The following is a 21,566-nucleotide window of genomic DNA, read 5'->3' as shown; positions in this document are numbered from 1 at the left end:
CTTGTTTTGTGGCCTAACATAACCCCACGTGGTTTTAGTCTACATGCTGAATCACAAGGCTCCTGTCCTAGATTCTCAGGCTACTCAGGACATGGAAACTCAACATCCCAACCCAGAAAAGGGCTTGAGAAATTAGGTATCATGCTTCATTTTGAAAGCATCAAAGCAGGTGCAGCTAACAGCATGTCTGAAATAAAGTATCTGTGGAATTTTCAGTTTTATAGAAACAATCTTAGTTTTACATTTATCATGAAACAATTTTCATCATCTACAGCCTACTGCCAAGGATTTACCATAAACCCATAAAGTGCCAAAACTGTCTTATTTAACTTAAAAGCCTCAGGATGCTGCTAAATTACCTAAAAATCTGAACAGATAACTAAGTGGTACATGCTGTTTCAGTCTTACTCTCCTCATCTGACTTGCCAAGCCCAGCTGATTCTCTTACATGTTACTCCCCGGCACTGAAGAACCCAACAACGTGGTTGTATGCCAAGATTTCTATTTACTTTCATCATGGAAACATCATCTCTTGACCTGCTGCAGTGGCAGATATACAGCTTCTCCTCCACTTACTAGCAAGACAAGGCAATTTCAAAACAGGTAGTTTTAATCTTATGAGAGTGGGGGGGGGTGTGTGTATATGTATGTGCACGTATCTATCTAAACACATTCATCTAGGTATATACATACACAGGTGTGAATAATGAGAAGCAACAAATTTTCTGATCTTTACTTCCAACTATTTAATTTTCCATGTACAAATAGAGAAAAACCTTTCAATATTTGCCAGCAGCTCTTGCCACACATGAAACTGTAAAATCTTTATTCATATGATTATCAGGTAAATTAAAATAGGAATTCACATGCCATGAACACCTGAGCCAAGACCACCATCAGAAAACTGACAGCTTTACTGCATATCTGAAACTTCTTATGAATAAAAAGCCAGATTTATTTTCTATAACTTTATGAACTTTCTTACAGAGGCTGCAGTTTTTCATACCTAGTATCTATTTCAGACAGATATTCTAAAATATTAGCCAGTATTATTCAAAAGTTCCCAGAGGGACACTACAGACTTTGTTCCTGTAAGTTCACACGATTCCAGTCTTGTTTATGGAGTAGGCTTAACACCCTCTTGCACGAGAAACATATTATTTTGTGACAGTATGCCTAAATTTATTCAAGCTGCCTGTATCTGTAGGAACATATGGTGCGGGGTTTTTACATTCCAGTATAAATCTCCTGAACATCCTGTCTGAATTGAGAACACTTGGAGCAAGCTGTGCTGGTTTTCCCTGCCATTGCTGCTCTGAAACTCTGAACTATGAGACACAGTCACTTCTGGTCTTTGCAGCACAGTCCTTCAACTCACTTCAGAAGACTCAGCAAAAGGAGGGACACAGTATGCACAACTTGCATACTGCATATGCACTCTACTTGAAGGATAAGGCAGAGCAAGTAGCCTAGGATAAAATCCCAGTCGCAGAAACTGGGAACTAAGTGAATGGAGATTTGGACTAGATCCCTATAAAACTCAGCACTTAGGGAGAATGAACCAATGGGCAAATAGGCCACCAGGAGAGAACCACAGAATCATCAGGGCTGGAAGAAACCTACAAGATTATCCAGTCCAACCATCCTCCCAACATCACTTTAATCCCTAAACCACTTAAACCATCACCCAGCGCCAGATACAGATGCCCCTTGAACACCTCCAGGGACGGTGACTCCACCACCTCCCTGGGAAACTTATTCCAATGCCTAACCACCCTAACAGTGAAAATTTTTTTTCTAATATCTAATCTGAATCTCCCTGGTCTCAAGCTTAAGGCCATTTCCTCTTGTCCTCCCACTGCAGGCAGAGAGCTGCCCCCCACCTTACCACAACCTCCTTACAGGTGGTTGTAGAGAGTGCTGAGGTCCCCACTGAGCCTCCTCTTCTTGAATTAAACAACCCCAGCTCCCTCAGCTGTTCCTCATGAGACACATTTTCTAGACCCTCCACAAGCCTCATTGCCCTTCTCTGGGCATACTCCAGCACTTCAATTAGAAAGCTAATGAAGAATGATGATGCTGAGGGCAGGGGTTAGTGGGAGAAAGCCCACTTTGGAAGAGAAGGATATTAAGCATCATTAACAAGTGTTGGTCTGTCAGCCTCCCGGATGTGTTTAAGGGCATTTCTGGATGTGTGATAATAGAGAAGGATGCAGACCAGAGGGGAAAAAGTAGGGAAAAAACCCATCATATGAGAAATTGGGTTATGTGGATAAAGGCTACATGAACCCTGTGACTAGAGCAGGGAACATCACACTAGACATGGAACAAACTCTTCAGGGCTCAGGAAGAAGGAGTAAAACAAGTTTGGATACAGTGGCAGAGGCAGGACATGCTATGGTGTTCTCTCTAAAACCTGCCTTTTAGTTTTGTTTTTAAACTTCTCTTTCATGCTGATTCAGAGCACATATCTTATTTTAGACTGCTCCTGAACTGCAAATCATGAACAAAATGCAACTGGGAATACTGAGACATGATGTTTCCAAAACAAAACAGACAGCTCTCAAAATGCCCATAGCTGAACGAGCCAGGTTGTGGATTAACTGTGCCACAGATGAAGGGACACAGTACAGAGCCAAAATCAGGTTGGAAAGACTTACTAGCTCAGATCCAGTGCCATAAAAATGCAGTTATGACAATTTCAGGCATAATTTGAGTCTAGCAGCAGGTCAGTGGCTCCCACATAAGCCTTGCCTGCCTCAAACAGCTGTACACAGCATCAACACTGTGATCTTGGTATTGGCAGGCAGAGAGGTTCAAAGTCAGCTTGGGCTGCCTGCCAGGCCTGTTGGACTCAGGCTGGCTATTACATGGTATTTGGGTGTCTGCACCATCCTCCTGAATACATTGTGTTCTGTGAGCGTTTATTAGTTCCACTGAACAACTGAAGCACACTGGCTCTGTGCGCGGGAGCAACTTCCCGCACCTGAGCCATCCCAGCTCCTGCAGCATGGACAAGAAAAGCAGAGACACACCCACACAGCTCACACAAATTAATGCAGTCTGACAACATTGGTGCTATGCCCATGCATAAGTAAGTAAAGTCTTCTGCTCCTTCTGGTCCCCAGTATAATGTCAACTACCCATATATGCAGGCAGCCTAAACCCTCTGCTGTTATTTTCCCCAGATCAAGTACAGCAGAGCTGACTTCAAGCTGCTTACAGCTCTGGCAGCTGCTAAGTGAAACAAAATTATGAAACTGGTAAGAACAATGGGAAGAACACCAATTACAATTCAGGAACAGTCTTCCCAAGAAATAACGAATTCTAACAAACGAACAGAAAAACCCAACTGGTTCTGAACAGCAGCTTCCTTAGCTGATGAAAAGGGTTCTATACCATAGTACCTGCAATAGCAAGGAAGCAAACAAAACTGCAGGAAAGCCCTGAAATAAAAGTGAAAGGGATCGTACCAACAATGAAGTCCTACCTCACTGTTTGACGTGTTCCAAAAAACGTTTTTAAAGGGCCCTGAATACTAAACCAGAAATTTCCTACACTACCAAGTGAAAAGCACTACTCATAATAAGCATGACCTTACCAAGCATTCCAGTAAGCGAGCAGGACGAGCAATAACTATCAGGATTTTTCGAACAAGCTGTTTAATAAACGCCATTTCTCCACTCTCTGATCGCTCTTGGGCCTAAAAGATAAAAATAAAGTGATATTACACAAAATCGCATTCAGTGCACTGCAGGAAAGTATGTATGATATTTGGGACACCTCTGAGGGTTTGAAGCATGTACTTGATACAAACAGTACCTCAATTTCAGGATGCCAGCAGAGATAACAAGGATTTGAGCAACACTAACTTTAAAATAAAGTAACCCCATTTCTACAATTCTAACACTGTAACAACAAAATACAAGTACCTATAATGGACATATACCTGCAGGTTTTTTTGCCTGTTTCTTAAGCTTACATGGTATTATTACCAGTTTTGCAAAAGAGACAAAATTCAGTACAGCACAGATCCCTACGTGTAGGTTGTGCCTCAATTTGTTAATAATTTTAGGATTAAATGAAAACTAACCTAAATAATATTAAAAGATACAAGCAACATTCATGCCAAATTGTTACTGATTTCCCATAGTCAGTTGTCATAGTGAAATGACAATGACATATATGTGAACACATAAAAACTACACTTGCAGAGAGGTTCCATATAGAGGTACATGTAGACAGGAAGACAATGAAAAACTGAGTTCTACAAAGATTACCACAAATGGGGGAAAATGCTATAAAAGAATACAGTCAGAAAAAATACTTCTAGAAGCCTTGATAATATCTGCACAATGGTCTGAGCTGAATTTCAAATTTCTTTAAACACTTTGCTCTAAGAACAAATTATGTAATTTAAGAATGCCAACGAATGCAAGGAAACAGTATAAACATATTAATAGCCCTTGCCTCAAATATCAAAGCACTTCTTTGTTCTGAACAGTAGAAGCCACAGACTTAAATTTCTCATCATCTCTTGCTTATTCAAAACCACAAAGAGAACTAAGAAACTGACACTTAAAAAAATAATTAATATGGACAAATAAGTACTTTTCATATAACACATTATATTTTTTATTTAAAAACAGGAAGCTATAAATACTGCTCTTAAGGTAAGTACCACAATTTTAAAAGCCATCAAATACCTGAGATGAATTAATTCGTGGAGTTTAAAAAAGGAAAAAAGAAAAAGGCACAAATGCTATCTAGCACTCTGCAATAGATTTCAAAAGAACCTTGACTGGAGAGAAGCATAACTCAGAACATTATCAACTAAGTCCAATAAAACTCTTTTGTAAACAAAAGACTTGCCTATTTTAACCACTAGCAAAATGTAAAGCACGTCTGTTAGAGTTTTGTGAACAGTTAAGTGCATAAGTGAACAAAACTTTCAATACATATTACATTTAAGACGGATGGAGCAGGAAAACATTCAGGTCCACTTGACCTTGCCCTTAGAATTATAAAAATGCTGGCTGAACCAAGCTGCTCAAACCTCAAGGGAGTCTTCCCCTGGTTATGCTTAAGTAGCTGCAGGAAATGCAACTTTCTACTGATCGTTGCAGCTGAGACCTAACAACAAATAAATAGCATGAATCCATAGCACAACTAATTGCCCAGAACCAAGTCATCAAAGAAAAAGTTTTTGTACTGTCATATTATGCCATTAACAAGTATGCAGTGGACTCAAAGGTCTGAATATTTTAAGGTATAATGTCTTTGCAGAACAGGAAACTTTTTCATAATACAGAATTAGCATCACAGAACATGACAAAATGAGCGTTTTGGTAATTTTTTTTAATAATGCACTGCTTTATATGCAGATTGAAGAATAATTTGCTGGAGCTTTTTTTTTAATGGGTTTTGGGGGAGGTGTTAATGAGTGAACATATACACTAAACTTCACTAAACATGTAGCCATTTTAAAGGCTATATTGTTAACAATTATAACAGTGGTTCAGTGAATCTTAGCTTAGACATGCTTCCTTGTATTTTGACATTATCAACTGGCCAATTATGCCTACAATTTGGCATCATAAAAGTATGATCGTTTCACAAGAAGGTCACTGGTTCAAACCCTCCTCTTGACTAGCAAGCAACCTCTATGTACTTTTAATGTTTAAAAAAACAGGGTTTCAATAATCCAGAAATAAATCACTGATGTCTTAAGTTTTGAATTGCTGTATGAAGAGAAAAAGTTTAAAATACACCAGTTGCAGAAATCCTATTTACTCAGTAGAAGTTAACAAAAAAGCAGCACAGGAAAGAAAACAAAACCAAACCAAAACCTTTAGCAACTGCTTTTGCATTCTAAAGAAAACAGAAAACATAAACAAAGATGGGCACTGCATCTTAACATATCAGTTGGAAAATTTCAAGTTAATATCAAATCTGCTGGTCTATCAGATTAACTTTGGTTTATAATGTACTATCAGGTCCCACACAAACAAATGAGTATACTACATGCCTCACTCACTGTTTTAAAAATGATACATTAATAAACTGCAGCGACTTACGTCGAAGTGCATTTGTTAAATTTCAAGTTCTTCTTAATTCATTTAGCTGGTCATTCTATGAAAGTTTCAACACTTTAAGAAATCACATTATTTCTGTTAACAAACAGTTCAATTACGAAAGGAATGTTAGAAATAATAAATAATTAATTAACTTCTTGCTAATGAAAAGCTAGGCGTTGCTGACTGCTTTTTCAACACAGCAGGCAATCGGTAGGGTTGATAAAAAGCACAGTGTCTATGTTTCCTCATTTATTTACAGTAAATGGAATAGCAAGCATTCTCCTTTGGGGCTTATGCACACACCTCTGTAAGCAATTTATAACTTGCAGTGCTGTTGTTTCTGAAATCTTTACAACCCATCTATTTCAGCTTATCATTTCTGTAGTGGTTATTATGTAGACTAAAAGAGATATGAATACAACTTTGACAACTACTTGAGGGAACAGTCATGATTCATGACACCATTCAAGACAACTCTAAGGAAAACAGATTTAACCCATTTTTCAAGCAAACATAACAGTCTCATGGCTCATACCTCCTGTAGCAATTTGTCTAATTTCTGCTGTAATTCAATGAAGTATCGTGATGTGATGAGGCCCTGGTGAGATTTATCCAAACAATCTCGAGCCAGTTCTGTGATCTGATGGTGGGTAAAACTGAGAACTCCATCTGCCAGGGGAAGGATGTTCTCCGGAGAATAATTTGTTATAATGTCCTGAAGCTTCTCTTCCATCTGAGCTGTGGCCTATAGACAAGTAGTTATGCAATACATTAAATCAGCTTTACAAGAAACTAACAGCCTAAAAGCTTATTTCTGATTCTAGAACATTTCTGTAGTGCCTAAGAATTTACCTAGCTGGAATGCATGAAATGACTGATGCCAAAAAACCTACTAATCTTGTGATGATTACTAAAGAGAACCAAAAGAGCACCCATAACTGTGAAGAGAGAGGGAGGGAGGGAGAGAAGGAGGGAGGGAGGGAGGGAGGAAGAACTTGTGCAGTCTCCTTTGTTCTGTTAAAACTGCAGATACTACAGATGAGAATATCCTCCTTGCTTTCATAAAGGTTGTTCCACAAAAATATACTGGGCAGTTTGAATGAACAACTGACTAATTAAAAGCACCACAGGCTCACAGGTCTTGCCAAATGTGTCTGTAGGTTCCTAGATGTATGCAGGTTTTACAGAACCAACTGTCTGGTTCTCACAGAACTGCCGATGCTTAAAAAAAAACCCTCAAAGATATTCTTATTATTAAAAAGTAATCCCATACAACTTCATTCATATCTGAAACTCTGAGACGAGTGAGCTGTTCACACTTCAGATTGTTGCTCAATTGCTCTGAAAATCCTGACAAATCTCTCTTCATATTTATAGGAAGAAATACAAAGAAATTTCTTCCTTTTTTTACACACACACATTACCTTTGGGAACCTTTCTTTGTAGACATGGTTCATCATAATTATTTCATTGTCACAGCAAGCAGGAGAACGTCCAGGGCTGCAAGTAAAGCAAATTATCCCTTTACACTTGTCTCAGCATGAACTTTAGTACAGTTATTATATTTTTATATGATTTATTTGCAAGAGAAAGCACAAGCTTTACTGGAAAGGTCCATTCTCTCATCAGTGTACATTTAGTTCCTTTCTCCTATTTCTGTCAAAATCCTCACAATTATTTAATATACTTAACATCTAACTGCTAACTATGTTATTTTTAGTTGGTACATACATTTCAAGACAGAATCAGTTTTGCAACACCTCTGAACATCATCTTTTTCTCAGAAGGGCAGCAGAGATGTATTTAACTGTTAGTTATGGCTATACCTGCTTAGATACAATCAAAATAGCATGATCTTACCAAGAATTCTAGCAGCTACAAGAGACAAAGTCAGCTATGGGTTTGTTTGGGTTTCATTTGTTTTTTTACACAGATAATTAAAAAAAATAAAATCAAAACAATCTATTTTCAGTCTGACTAGCAGATAAAGGCAGTAACTTCCTACAAATAATATCATACATATGCATGAGTCCATCAAAGCCAGGGCATTGTGCCTGGATACAAAGCACAAGACTTTGACGAAAAGAATCCATAAAAGATACCCATCAATTTGGCTAAACTACAAAACTACTTTTTGCTAACATGAGCCTCACTGTCCACTACAAAGCCCTTTAAAAAAATCTCAATCTAAATTTCCTGTGTTGGTGACACTGGTCCATGCAGTCTGACCTAAAAGATGTGGAGCAGAAAGAAGACTCAACACAGGGGGCAATCCTCTAGGAGTGATTTTATCATAATACATTCATAGGGGTTTCTTGCATTAGCAGAAGAATTAAAATTTTTGGGAAAGAGGAACCTCAATCCATCCCACTTCTACTAGTTTGATACCAGGGCCAGCAAGAGACGCCCAGAGCCTACAGGGAGATCACAGGTTAGCAGGAGAGCACTTGAACAGCAGCACAAGGAAATCCAGCCACTTCAAGCATTAAGTCAGCAGTATGTTCATCAAGGCTCAACTTAAGTACCTCTATGCAAACGCACAGAGCGTGGGGAATAAAGAAGAGGCATTAGAAATGCACATATGCCTGTAGGGCTATGGTCTTACTGGTATCACAGAGATGTGGTGAAATGGCTCCTATAACTGGCCTGTTGGAATGGAAGGATATAAGTTCTTTAGGAAGGACAAGCATGGGAGATGAGGAGGGGATGTCACTCTCTAAGTCAGTAACTAGTTGGAGTGCATGGAGCTCTGCCTATGGACAAACGAGCTGAGTGAGAGTTCATGACAACACAGCAGGGCAGAAGCCATCCAGGAGGTTCCTGGAAGGTGTTGCTGTTAACTTCTCCAAGTGATGTAGAGGTCAATGAGGATAGGCGCTATGCTGGACCTCATTTTCACCAACAAAGTGGGGCTGGTGGGGAATGTGAAGCTCAAGCACAGCCTGGGCTGCCATGACCATGAAATGGTGCAGTTTGCAATCCTTAGGGCAGCAAGGAGGGCACACAGAAAGCTCTGGCCTTCAGGAGAAGACCAGAGGCTTCGGCCTCTTCAGGGCTTTAGTTGTTACAGTACCATGGAATAAAGACTTGGAGGGAAGAGTAGCCCAAGAGAGCTGGATGATATTCAACGGTCACCTCCTCTGAGGTTAGGAGTGATGCATCCCAATAAAGAGGAAGTCAGGCAGAAATACCAGGAGGTCTGTCTGGATGAACACAGAACTCCCAGACAAATTCTAACACAAAAAGGAAACTTACAAAGGGTGGAAGCAAGGATTGGTAGCCTGGGAGTAATACAGGGAGAATGTCTGAGCAGCCAGGAATCGGGTTAGGAAAAGGATGCCATCCAGAGGGACCTTGATAGGCTTGAGCACTGGGCCCACGTAAACCTCATGAAGTTCAACAAAGCCAAGTGCAAGGTACTGCACCTGGATTGGGACAATAACAAACATGGATACAGGCTGGGCACAGAATGGACTGAGAGTAGCCATGAAGAGAAGGACTTCGGGGTGTTGGTGGGCGAGAAGTTACAAATAACCTGGCAATGTGCACTCACACCCCATAAAGCCAATTGCATAAAGCAGTGGGGCCAGAATGTCAAGGGAGGTGATTCTCCCCCTTTATTCCGCTCTCCTGAGACCCCACCTGGAGTTTTGTGTCCAGCTCTGAGGTCCTCAGAACAGGAAAAAGACAGACCTGCTGGAGCAAGTCCAGAGCAGGGTCACAGAGATGATCAGAGCACCTATCCTATGATGACAGGCTAGGAGAGGTGGGGTTGTTCATCCTGGAGAACAGAAGACTTTGGGGAAACCTTACAGCAGCCTTCCAGTACCTACAAGGTACTCTAGGGGGTACAAGGGGGCCTATAAGAAAGCAGGAGAGGATTTTTACAAGGTCATGTAGTGAGAGGACAAAGGGTAATAGCTGCAAACTGAGGGTAGGCTTAGATTAAATATTAGGAAGAAATTCTTTACTGTGAGGGTGGTGAAATACTGTAACCCAGAGAAGTTGTGGATGCCCCATCTCTGGGAGTGTTCAGGGCCAGACTGGATGGGGCTTTGAGAAACCTGGTCTAGTGGAAGGTGTCCCTGCACATGGCAGGGGGGTTGGAACAAGATGATCTTTAATGTTCCTTCCAACTTAAATCATTCTGTGATTCTATGACTGGTTCTGGCTTTCTAAAAGGTCTAAAATTAACACTAAACTTTGTCTCAAGATAATCACGATGGTGAGTCCTTTTACTAATATGGACAATCTGTTACAGATGTTCACAGACAAATCCACTGAGGACAGCATAGGTACACAAATTCAGAAAGGGAATGCTACAATCAGATGATTAATGACTAGGTCATCAAGACAGTGTCTGCAGGTTAGTTGCCCTCACATTAAGACCTGTTTTAACAATATTTACCACTGAAGTAAGTCATGATCAAAACTAGAGTAAGTATTTAAAAGGACTAATCTGAATTCAGCCTCAGTTACAAACTGCTGTATGTAAACACCTCCAACGTATGATGCTCCATAATTTGTGGATTTAGATCCAACTCCTATTTGCAGATACACAAACTCACCTGAGACTTCGGGACCGAGGGCGCATTGCAGTGGTCCTGCACCTGTTATCACTGGCAATGCTCTCAGTGGTACAGAAATGTTTAGACAAAAAATGTAGTTCATCAGGTGTCGGTTGGTATGGTAACTGATGTAGTTTCTCTTGGGATGAGCAGGATGACTACAAGAGTAGAACAGAACACAAGCTTCTATTAGAGTGAAAAAAAAAACATTTTGAAGACCACAATTGGTGCTTATAAATAAAGTCATATTATCTAAAAACTATAGTTACTGTTTCTCATGCCTGACTACTAATTTAAAGAAGAAAATAAGTAATTAGCCTCAAACTCACAAACTAAATATAAAGTATTAAAAAAAACAAAACTCTAGTCCCAGAAGAAAGAGACATTGCATTTCAAAAGTTTAAATTTCCTAAGGCAAAGGTGACATCTGATGTCAGTAACAACCAACAAAAGATAAGAACAGTTAAAATGGAGTCTGCTGAAATTTAGTTATTGGAATAGTATGATAACTGTAGAGTACAACTTACTGTCACAATGCCAATTGTAAATCTTCACAATAAAGGTATGTCATTAACCATATTTAAGGCATTACTAATGCTTTTAAAAATAAAATTAAATACAATATAAATTCTTGCTGAAAAAACTCATATGCTAATCTTTTCTAAAAACCTGTACATTGAAAAATGAGAGAACTTAATAAATTTATCAAGACAGGATATATGGCTGACAAAAAGTGAAAGCCATCCACTCAGTAAAAAACTGGAGGATACAGAGAGGTATGAAATTGGAAGTGGTGCCACAATAACTACCCTTGCAAGATTTCATGTACACAGCTGCTTTGCATGAGCGGTGCAGATCATCTTACTATTATATTTTACTGTCTTTTATGCACTGTGGCTAGCTCCCTGAGCCATGCTAGATGTTTGGAGGGTAGAACTTTGAAATTTCTTCTATGAGCCTGGATCTGATACTCTTGTAAAGAACACGAACATAGTTCAAGACATTACAAGCAGCTTTGTTAATGTGGACTGACAAATGTAGACAAGAGAAATGCTCTATTGTTTCTGGTATCAAAACTAGTTTCCAAGATGGCTGATTCTCAAATATTCTTGTATGACTGCACAAAGCTGTCTTGTACCATGCAGACATTCCTTTTATTTTACCTGCAGTAGGGAAGAAGATTAAAAACTTGGACATCTTTCTGGAGCTCTTCAGTCTCCAGCTGATTTTTCAAGAAAATTAACTTCTTCCGTGTATCAATTTTCATGTGCAGATTACTGCTTATCTGATTTCTCATACTGAACACCAAGGCCCCTGCCTGGGTACTCTTTTATTGGAACCAAACACAGCAAGAGTTTCTTTGCTGTATCATTTCTAGTGAGGGAAATCAATAACTTTCGTACTGTACAAATACTGCCCTACACTGCTACGGTTAGTAGGTAATATCCAGGCTGGTAAGCACAGAGACTATGAGGTCTTTTTAATCTCCTGGCAACTTGTGCGGTAAAGGCTGAATATATCCTAATTCTTAGAAGCTCAAAAAGTGATAAGAAAGTGTTCTTATCACACTAGATCTCATTAAATCATCCCTTAAAAGAAAAAAAAGAAGAAAATCCACTGGTGGAAAAGGTTAAGCAGGACATGGGAATGTTTCACCGCATCAGAACAAGCTGAACTTAGCAAGATTGTGTTACCTCACTTTGCCGCGGGCTAAAAAGCATGCACATCAAGAATTTACCACAGTTCTGATGACAGGGAGTAACTTGTCAAGTTACAGTAACTCATGCATGGAATTCTGCCTTCACACATTACCATGCATCATTCAGTACACACCATAGGTAAGTTTTTTCTTATCTCACACTATAGCAGCTTGTTGCAGTTAACCTCACAGCATAATTCCTACAGCCACGCTCTGTAAGATCAAAAATACTCTAGCACAAGGAAATTTCCCAATAAAAAACATCACAGATGGTTACTTCTATAAAATCATTCTCTAACTCTTCGGTTTCAAGGGATTCTGGGAAGATCAGTAGGAAAATAACTCATATCACACCTTCTCTCAAAAAAGGCATCACAGAGTTTAGATCCAACAGGACTGAAGTGAGAATCTTCCTAATGCTAACCACTCTCAGTTGTATCAGGACCATCAAAGGCATAAAGTGCATTTTTTTGGTGATCTGAATTCTGATCACAGTACAAATCCAAATTCTCACAGCAAAATTCTTTAGAAAATGAGCTGTCCTGGCATTCTAGAATGTCTGCTCCAAAAATCACGCAAGACTTAAAATATTTTTAATATGTACAACCACAGTGCATTATGGAAATGCAAACTGTTCTTCCAACAAAGAACTGCATTTTGCACCCAATACCAGCTAAAGCAACCCCAAAGTCTCTTTTTCTACCTCCTTTTCCTCATCCCAATAAGCTTCCAAGAGTATAATCTCCTGGCAAAGATATGCAACTGTGTATTCTTTCAATTTATCAGTTTTATAGACTTGCTCTTCTAGAAGACCCAATCATCTCAACTGTATCTCATAACTGGCATGATCTGATCCAACTTTGCTGGAATATGACACACTACAAGTTTTTTTCAATTGAATAATTTAGCAGAAGATATTTTAATTTCCACTTTGTTGTAAGAACTGGTATATGTGGTACTCGCACCACTTCTAAACCCACAATTATCCATTAAGTGGGTAATTCCATCAATCTCTTCACTTTCAATATTAAAAAAAGATAAACAGGCTAACAAGAAATAGTGAGCTACACTCACCTAAGCATAACTGTGGTAACTATGGACACTTCAGCCCTGTTTTGACTTTCAGTTGCTTGTAAAGAAGGAAGTTCTGCTCTACTGTGATGTGTAAAAACTATTTCTGCTCTCTGGTTGATACATGTCTAGATGAACGTGAATTTTATTTATATACCACTGAAACAGGAGTGTTCTGTATGTACCCTCAGGCTGTTGTATGAAGTGATCTCTCATTGCCTCTAAGAATTAGTAATAATGTGGAGAAGGCTGCACAGTGCTAGCTCTTCCAGATTCTGAAAAAGTATATGAAACCAATTAGATGGGTGCGCTTCTAGTTTTGATTTCATGATTCACATATATCATCCAGTCAGTAAAAGAAGAAAGTGAAAAACATCTCTACTAAGAAGTGAAGAAATAGTGATTAGATTTAGAATTCAAAGGTTGTCCCAGTGCTTTTGCAGGGTTCATAAGCATCAGAGGATTCCAGGGCAAAACAAAACAAAAAACTAACCATGAGATACTGTAGATAACACAGTTATGCACAACACATTACAGCCCAAGAACCACTCAAGACCCCCAAAGCCTTCTGACCCATTTCCAGAAAGGTCTGGAAGAATGGACTGCACACGGTAATAATTTACATAGAAAGCAAGAAACCTGCCTTCAGGGTGGGGAAAGCTTGTCTATAAAAAGGAACCCCCCTCCCAAGCCCAAGGACACCTCCAGAACCCCAGACATCCCATCAGCTTGACTGATGCTGAAATCAGGACTGGTGTTATCTTTCACTTTCTTTTTTCCCATCTTTCTTTTTCACCGTACCCCTTTATCCAAAACCCACTGCCATGTGCTTGTACAGTAGGTCGGGACTAATATACCAATTTCCACACCAAGTGTGTAATTTACTAATAAAACTTTGAGTTTTTGTGAACCGTCAGACTTTTCTCATTTCTTTTGACCCAGAGCATCTACAAGTCTTGGGTGTTCCTTTCCCCTTAAGGGTGCAACATCACAGACACATATGACATGAATCTCTACTGCTGTTTTCTTCAATAAAATTCATATGTATTTATTGGAAAACATGATTTTCACAAGTCAGAAAATGTTTGTTCAGTGCTATGGAAGACATCTATTTAATATTTAATTTTATCTATTTAATACACTATCTTTAGTCAAGAAAAATCGTGGGATAAGTCAACAAAGGTATATTACAGAAGTCAAGATGTACTTTTTTGTAAGAAATGTAAATACCATGTAAAATTGCTTCACATTCCAGGACGACTACGGTATCTAGTGAACTTAAGTACATGAATTAGAATTACCATTTTAAAATTGAAGATGACAAGGGAAAAGCTATGAATATAGACAGAAAATTAAAACTGTGTTTTGGTTTGTGACACAGCTTTTAATTTCATTTCTAGTACAAGTCTGTTTCTCATAACAACAGTGATGTTTCTATGGCTATTACTTTTATCTGATATAACCTCCTTTACAATATATTTTAGGTGAAGAACGCAGCACATTTGATCTAGTCCCCGTGACAGGTGTACAAATATGCCCTATGGAAAACTGGTTAAGGAATTAATGTGAAACCAAGGAATTTACTTGGCAAAAGCACGAACTACCCACAAAGGAAAGTACATGTCAAAAATCAGTGCTGCTGAGGAAAAGTTCTTGAGATACAAGAAATGGCTCAGTTTGGTTTAAGATAGATAGAATTGTCTTCCCAGAAGTCTTCGTGGAGAAAAATATAATAACAGAGACTGAGGGGAGACCTCATTGCAGTCTACAACTTCCTCGTGAGGGGAAGAAGAGGCATGGGCATTGATTTCTTCTCTGTGATGACCAATGAGGGGATCCCAAGGGAATAGCCTGGAGTTGTGTCAGGGGAGGTTTAGGTTGGATATTAGAAAGAGGTTCTTCACCCAGAGGGTGGTTGGGCACTGGAACAGGCTTCCCAGGGAAGCGGTTACAACACCTAGCCTGACAGAGTTCAAGAAGTGTTTGGACAATGTTCTCAGGCACATGGTGTGACTCCTGGGGTGTGGCCAGGAGTTGGACCTGATTATCCTGGTGGGTCCCTTCCAACTCAGAATATTCTGTGATTCTGTGATAACATAAAAGATCACGTTTCATCATTGTACAGAATGTTTCACAAGAGAAACAGACCAAACCATGGGAAGAGAAAGCCTACTTTATTGTAAAAGAAACAGCCTAAAAAAAGATCCGGAATCACCTGCTCAGTAGTAATACGTATCATTCATAAAACATAAAAAACAAGGCTAAATATATAAAACATTGAAGAGCCACAGTTGGATCGACGCAGTTCAAGCCTTTTACTGCAGAAGATGGTACGTAACTGTCAAAATGTCAACTATTTGCTATTTCTGAAGAAGGTTTCCTCCACAACTCTATCGCCCCAGTCTTTCAGGTGTGACTATGACAACAAACAGCTTAGTTCCAGGTTGTAACATGGAATACAACGTCCAGGTTGTATTCCTCTCCAGAACAGAGATGAACAAGATGTACAGACTGATACTTCTCCCACGGCCCAGCTCCTAAGTACTGAAGCAGGATATCACGCACTCCTGTGGCATGTATCACAAGTCAAATTGTACATGTATGGCAGTGGGACTGACAGAAAATCACATCGAAACAATTGCTCTAACTGGCAAAAATTAATAAGTTAGACTTATCCCATTATGTGTACTTCATCCCATCTTAAGACATCAGTCTAACCCAGGATGGATGAATCATGTTACAGAGTAATTTTTTTTATCAAGGCAGCCTCACTTAAGACTTGATACCTACCATACGGTTAAAATAAGGCAGATAGAAAGGGGGGCAGTTAAACATTACTCACTGCCAGAAAGTATCTCTAAGCAAAGCATACATTGTATAAAGTTTTCTCCTATTTCAGTGAAGTAAAGCAGTTTCATATCACATATTAATTCCAAGTCTATCAACCATAACAAAACCTACATTGTCTTCTTCTAAGAGAAGCATACTATATTTGAGAAGCTGAAGCACGTAGGAGAAATCTACCAGCACAGCAAAGTGGATACTTACAGAAACTGTTGAGCTGGGTGTATTTGTACCATAGCCAGAAGAAGGGAGGGAAGCCAAAGACCAGCGGCGACCATCAGTCCTGTTATGAAACTGAGGTTAGTCAAATGAACACTGCAGTACCCCTAACACAGAAACATCTGTGGAAGTACTACTGTGCAAAACTGCATTCCAAAATCATGATGCAAACAGGGTTTTTATAAACAGTATACTTTCACAAGGGACCACAATAAACAAGCATTTACCAAGGATGACTTAGGCTTACAGATTATTTTTTAGTGTGTTTTTCAAATTAAAATTCTATCGAGATGAAAAAGCCACAAAGTGAATGAACAGCTCCACAGAGTTGGGGTCTAACTAATACACACAGAAATGGACCACAAGGAGTTTACAACTCTTTAGGTCCATCAGATGAAAATTAATAAGCATATTAAAAATCTTATGAACAAATGCAAACTATAACGCTTTGAACCACAGATAGCCATCACAGTCTGTTTGAAATACAAGGGTAGGGTGTTCTTAAGTGGCATCAGTACAGGATATCAGCAAACTAGCAGGCTAATGCCAAATAGCTGTAAAGAATGATTATGTAAAACTAAACTTGTTAAATGTTAATATGTAAATCAGGAAAAAAAATTCTGCAGCAAAAAATCATGCTCACTCAGAACAAAAAAATAAAATACATATAAAAAATTATAACCAAAACCAATTTATGTTCTTCACTGCCTGGGGTGAGCTACACAACAGACAACACGGAACTTGAACATTCAAAGTCGCAAACCAAATAAACAACTATGGGAGCCACGTTTGGATCTTTGAGAAAGTAACAATTACCTGTCATTTCGATGCCCATGACTGGAGTACAATTGTATCAAATATGTTAAAAAAAGGCAAAAGAATACATATGTTTCATGTTAGTAAAAACTTATGTTGAAAATTTAAGTTTTTATTAACAAACAGTATGACTGGAAAAACTAGTTTTACAGCTAGTACAAAGATGATTTTCAAGTCTGATTTACACAAAGAGTGTAATTTTGAAGAACTGAAGTCATGTCAAATCAGGAATCTTAAACCTCTTGACGCAGCTTCCCTTCCTTAAAAAACTTTCTAAAAAACCTCCTTGCTTCTTTCCAATCTAAGGTATTATTTCTTACTACCATTTATCCATCCACAGACTACAATCAAAGCTCTGGGACTTTGAATACATGAAGTGTGAGAAAAGAATCTACAGTGCATTATTAGTATTAAAATATGAAGAGTATATGTGCTAGAGGGACTACTGATTGTATCAAATACTGAACTCTGAAAAAAAAACTTCCTCCACTTCCATAATTTCATTTTTAATTCAATAATTCTTCTCCCTTCTTTCTTTCACCCAGATATATAAGACACTTCCAGATGAGTAAATGATTCCAAAAGTAGTTTTCTCTTCATTTGGTTTAGCTAAAGCTGTTCACAGTTAAAACAAGAATTTAGACAGTATTTAAAAATGGGTGAGACATATCTATTCGGCAGCTGGGAGAGAGAAAGTACTTCCTTACTTAGTAACTCGCAGTGAACACGGTTCCTGCATCACACAGAAAGGCCACAAGAGTGGGAATGGGATATCACAGAAAGTTATCTGGGAGACAAAGGTAAGAGAGGAGGTAAGGAGTCATCCATAAGGGATGATGAGGAAGAAAGGGGAGGAAGCCTGCACAGCATTTTCAGCTGGACTCTGATACTTGACTTGTCTCTGCCCTAGAGTACAGTACTACTCATTTTCCCGCAGCTCTAGAAAGCAGAATTTGTCACCTACCCACAGGTTTGTGGATGCCAGACTCGTACGTACCAGCAGAAACAGTGGCTTCCAGAGGCACAGGCTATTCCTGGGCACGCATGACTGGACCAGATATGGGCAGAGAAGGGTGACCCTGCTGTTTGTTGCCAAAGTCCTGGGGAAGGCTGCCTTGAGCTCTGCATGGCAGAGGCTGGCAGCATGGCTGAGGACCACCTCCCTGATGCAGCCCCCTTTGCTGTGGCAGCGTAGCATGGCCAGCAGCTAATGAGAAGCAGCTACACTGGGAAGATACTTCCCAGGAGGCTTCCAAACCATTTCCTTTTCCTCCCTCTCCCTTTCTCACACTTCCTCATCTATTTGGTATCCCCACTGACTGGTTGCAGTGGATGGAAAAGGAATATCCACACACCTACACCACTTTGTCCCTGTTCCTTCAACGTGCTGTATCTCACACACACACACACAGGTTTGTTCTTCCCTTCCTTTGTATCTTCATTAAATTTATAAAATACAATAAAAAAGGCAGGAAGTCAGAAAACCGAAAACTGCTCTCATTAACCACAGGCCATTTTACAACAAAAATGCATCCTATCACAGGTTATGAAAAACAACAACACCACAAATAACAAATTCTTAAGAAAACATTAAAGCTGTTTTAAATTTCAGTGTCATCAAACATTTTTACTATAAACATAGAACAAAATCATTTTCTATAGAAAATTGCTTCAAATATGTTTCTTGAATCCCAACGAAATAGTGAAATATTTTGAAATCAAAGAAACTACTCGTGCTACCATTTCTTCAGTTAAAGAATTTATTTAGAGTTCATTACAGGGCTCTAAAAAAGGTTAAAATCCAAATGAAACACTGGTAAACATTTTTTTTCCCCATGCTGAATTTTAAGGTTTGCAAAAACATAATGTTTTAAACTTTCTGTTGATTATGGGTGGGAAAGGAAAACTACTTCCTGGCTGCTGTATTTCTAAGCAATGCTCCATCTTTCACATCTGCTTTTTCCATTATAAGCTATTTCTGGATTTAATGAATCTTTCTAAAAATATGCTTACAAACAAATGAGTTCTATGATGAGAAGTATCTCTGACAAAAGAAAAGCTATCAAGAGAAAGTAGATTCAAAAAAACTCCCTCAACCTTCTTAAGGTGTTGATTAAAAAAGTAGCATCGCAAGCTATTAAAAAGATTGACACTACTACAGTCACTGATAACTTGGATTCAGATGAAAGAAATACATGAGGTTTCACCCCTTTGGAGCTTTTTTTTAAAAAAAAAAAAAGTTAAACCATTTCCTTGCACTTACTTTTTAAAACTTGTGTGTGCTACTTTACTGATCTCCCAAAATAAAGTAACTAAAACTTCAGAGGCAAGTGATGTCTTACTGCAAATTCAACAGTTACATGCATGACACTACTTAAGCATTCCAATTTAATTTTTTGTATATATAATCTTGGGTAAACATATAAACTCTGCCTACCCACACAGACATGGAGTTACTGAACATATTATTTGAGGTAGGTTGACAAAGCGTTAAGTGATAGGGAACCACACTGGAAACAAGCAGGGAGTTTCCTATGACATCCTATCAACTTTGGTTATGGTTCATTTAATAATAATTTACTTCACAGATCACTTAAAATTCACTTTAGATCTTTAAAAATTCAACCAATATTAATTAATCCTCACAACACTCCTATGACAATGCTAATTATCTCAGTGATACAGACAGTGAAACAGCTCAAGGACAGGTATTCAAGGTATGGTAATGGTATTACTGCAGCCAGCAAAATCAGATCCTGAACTCAGGACCTCTGTTATAGTGCTCTTATAAGCAATGCACTTCTTACACCAGTAAAAAACCCCCTTTATATAGCTTAAAATTTCCCCGTATCTCAGTGTATGAGGAGATAAGTGTCTGAACTGGATTCATTACAATTAAGTCTTTCTTTTTCTTTTCATTCAAAAAGGTATGATCACATTGCATCACTCATTCAGTACAATTTTGTTGTCACTGAGGTTTAGGAGATTTTACGTAAGTGAGTTAACACTTGTTATTCTAAGCAATAGACCTGACTGATGTATTTACAATCAACTTTTAATATCTGGGTCCAGCATCAGTTCTCTATGCAAAATGCGTGTTGCGTACTACAAACAACCTCTTTCTTACCTTCGTGCAAAAGAAAAGTGGGCTGAGGCACTGGGAGAGAAATTCCTAGGGCTATCTTGAGGACTGTTTCCTGTTGGAAGATGATACACAAAAAAAATATTAGAGGGCTGGGTGGGGAGAATCCACTAAAAAACATTCAGGTATATTAATCCAAGCATTTCCAGCAGGTTAGAAATGAACTTCAGAATTTCTTCTCTCATAGGCTCTCAGAAAGTAAACTCTGAAACAGAATCTCATTTCATTTCTACTGGATTTTTAGTTACTGGATTTTATAACTCATAAAGAACCTTTATTTAGTCTTTTAGTTTGAAAATTCTCAAAATAATTTGAGAATTAAAGTTTAAAAACCCAGCACATTAGCTTGAAACATATTTTTATTGTCAGAAAAAAGGGGGGGGTTTAATCACATAAAATGTTTGAAAGATAGAAAAACCACAATCAAAGTGATTTAGCCCTTACACAAAGTCTCTACACAAAAGCCCTTACACAAAGCATTTCCACAGTTGCTTTATTGTGATTTTTTTTCTAGTTGTTGTTGTTTTTTTCCTAGCTCCAAAACAAACAAGCAGATGAAACACAGTGAATTGAATTTTTTTCCCTTAGTTATGTTAGACTGAGGCATGGAAAGGCTACCACCCTTTGTAACAAGAAGAAACTGGACATTGTGAACAAGTTCTAAGGTATGGGTCTGTTACTTCTTCATATCTGAGTACCCGACCTCCTGCAGACCAGCATGAGCAGACAGGCAGCAGCTGGTGAGAGGTGCTCCTGCCACCTCCACCCCTCAGCCGCTACAGTATCTGAAGAAGAAATAAAGATGACCCCTAAAAAAACCCACCAAAACTACAAAATACAAACAAAACCCCCAAACTTCAAATAAACAAACAAACAAATAAAACAGTCAAAACATCAAACAAACATCCAGCAAAAGCCAAAAGGATTCAATTTAAAATAGCACTGGCATACATCTCACAATCAATCTTTCCCTAAGCATTTCTTTAAAATGACTCTAATAGCAACACATTAAAAAAAAAAAGTAATGTATTTGTTGCAGCATTTTATTTTTGGACATGAGATTGCAAAAATAAGCAATAGAGAAAAATAAGCTCCTATGTACCCAGAGAGAATCAACATGAAATTTTTAA

General features: G+C 38.5%; 1 protein-coding gene across 10 annotated transcripts in view; it reads right to left on the bottom strand.

The window, feature by feature from the left end:
* Positions 1-21,566, bottom strand: part of MAST4 (microtubule associated serine/threonine kinase family member 4) — a 293,188-nt gene that overhangs the window by 41,563 nt on the left and 230,059 nt on the right. For 8 of the 10 annotated variants that reach the window (XM_027732346.2, XM_039384378.1, XM_039384380.1 and 5 more), the window contains 7 exons: positions 20,422-20,491; positions 17,295-17,315; positions 16,464-16,542; positions 10,646-10,803; positions 7,502-7,577; positions 6,613-6,822; positions 3,602-3,703 (listed from right to left, as the gene is read on the bottom strand). In XM_027732346.2, coding sequence (XP_027588147.2) covers positions 3,602-3,703; positions 6,613-6,822; positions 7,502-7,577; positions 10,646-10,803; positions 16,464-16,542; positions 17,295-17,315; positions 20,422-20,491 — 716 coding nt within the window. The remainder of the gene's footprint in view (positions 1-3,601; positions 3,704-6,612; positions 6,823-7,501; positions 7,578-10,645; positions 10,804-16,463; positions 16,543-17,294; positions 17,316-20,421; positions 20,492-21,566) is intronic. The other 2 variants (XM_027732350.2, XM_027732353.2) reach the window with 1 other exon arrangement.

Source organism: Pipra filicauda, unplaced genomic scaffold (genome assembly GCF_003945595.2).
Source record: "Pipra filicauda isolate LSUMZ 115617 unplaced genomic scaffold, ASM394559v2 scaffold34_size3990699_pilon, whole genome shotgun sequence".
Taxonomy (NCBI): domain Eukaryota; kingdom Metazoa; phylum Chordata; class Aves; order Passeriformes; family Pipridae; genus Pipra; species Pipra filicauda.
Note: the sequence above shows the minus strand (reverse complement) of the source record. Positions and strands in the feature narration are given on the sequence as shown.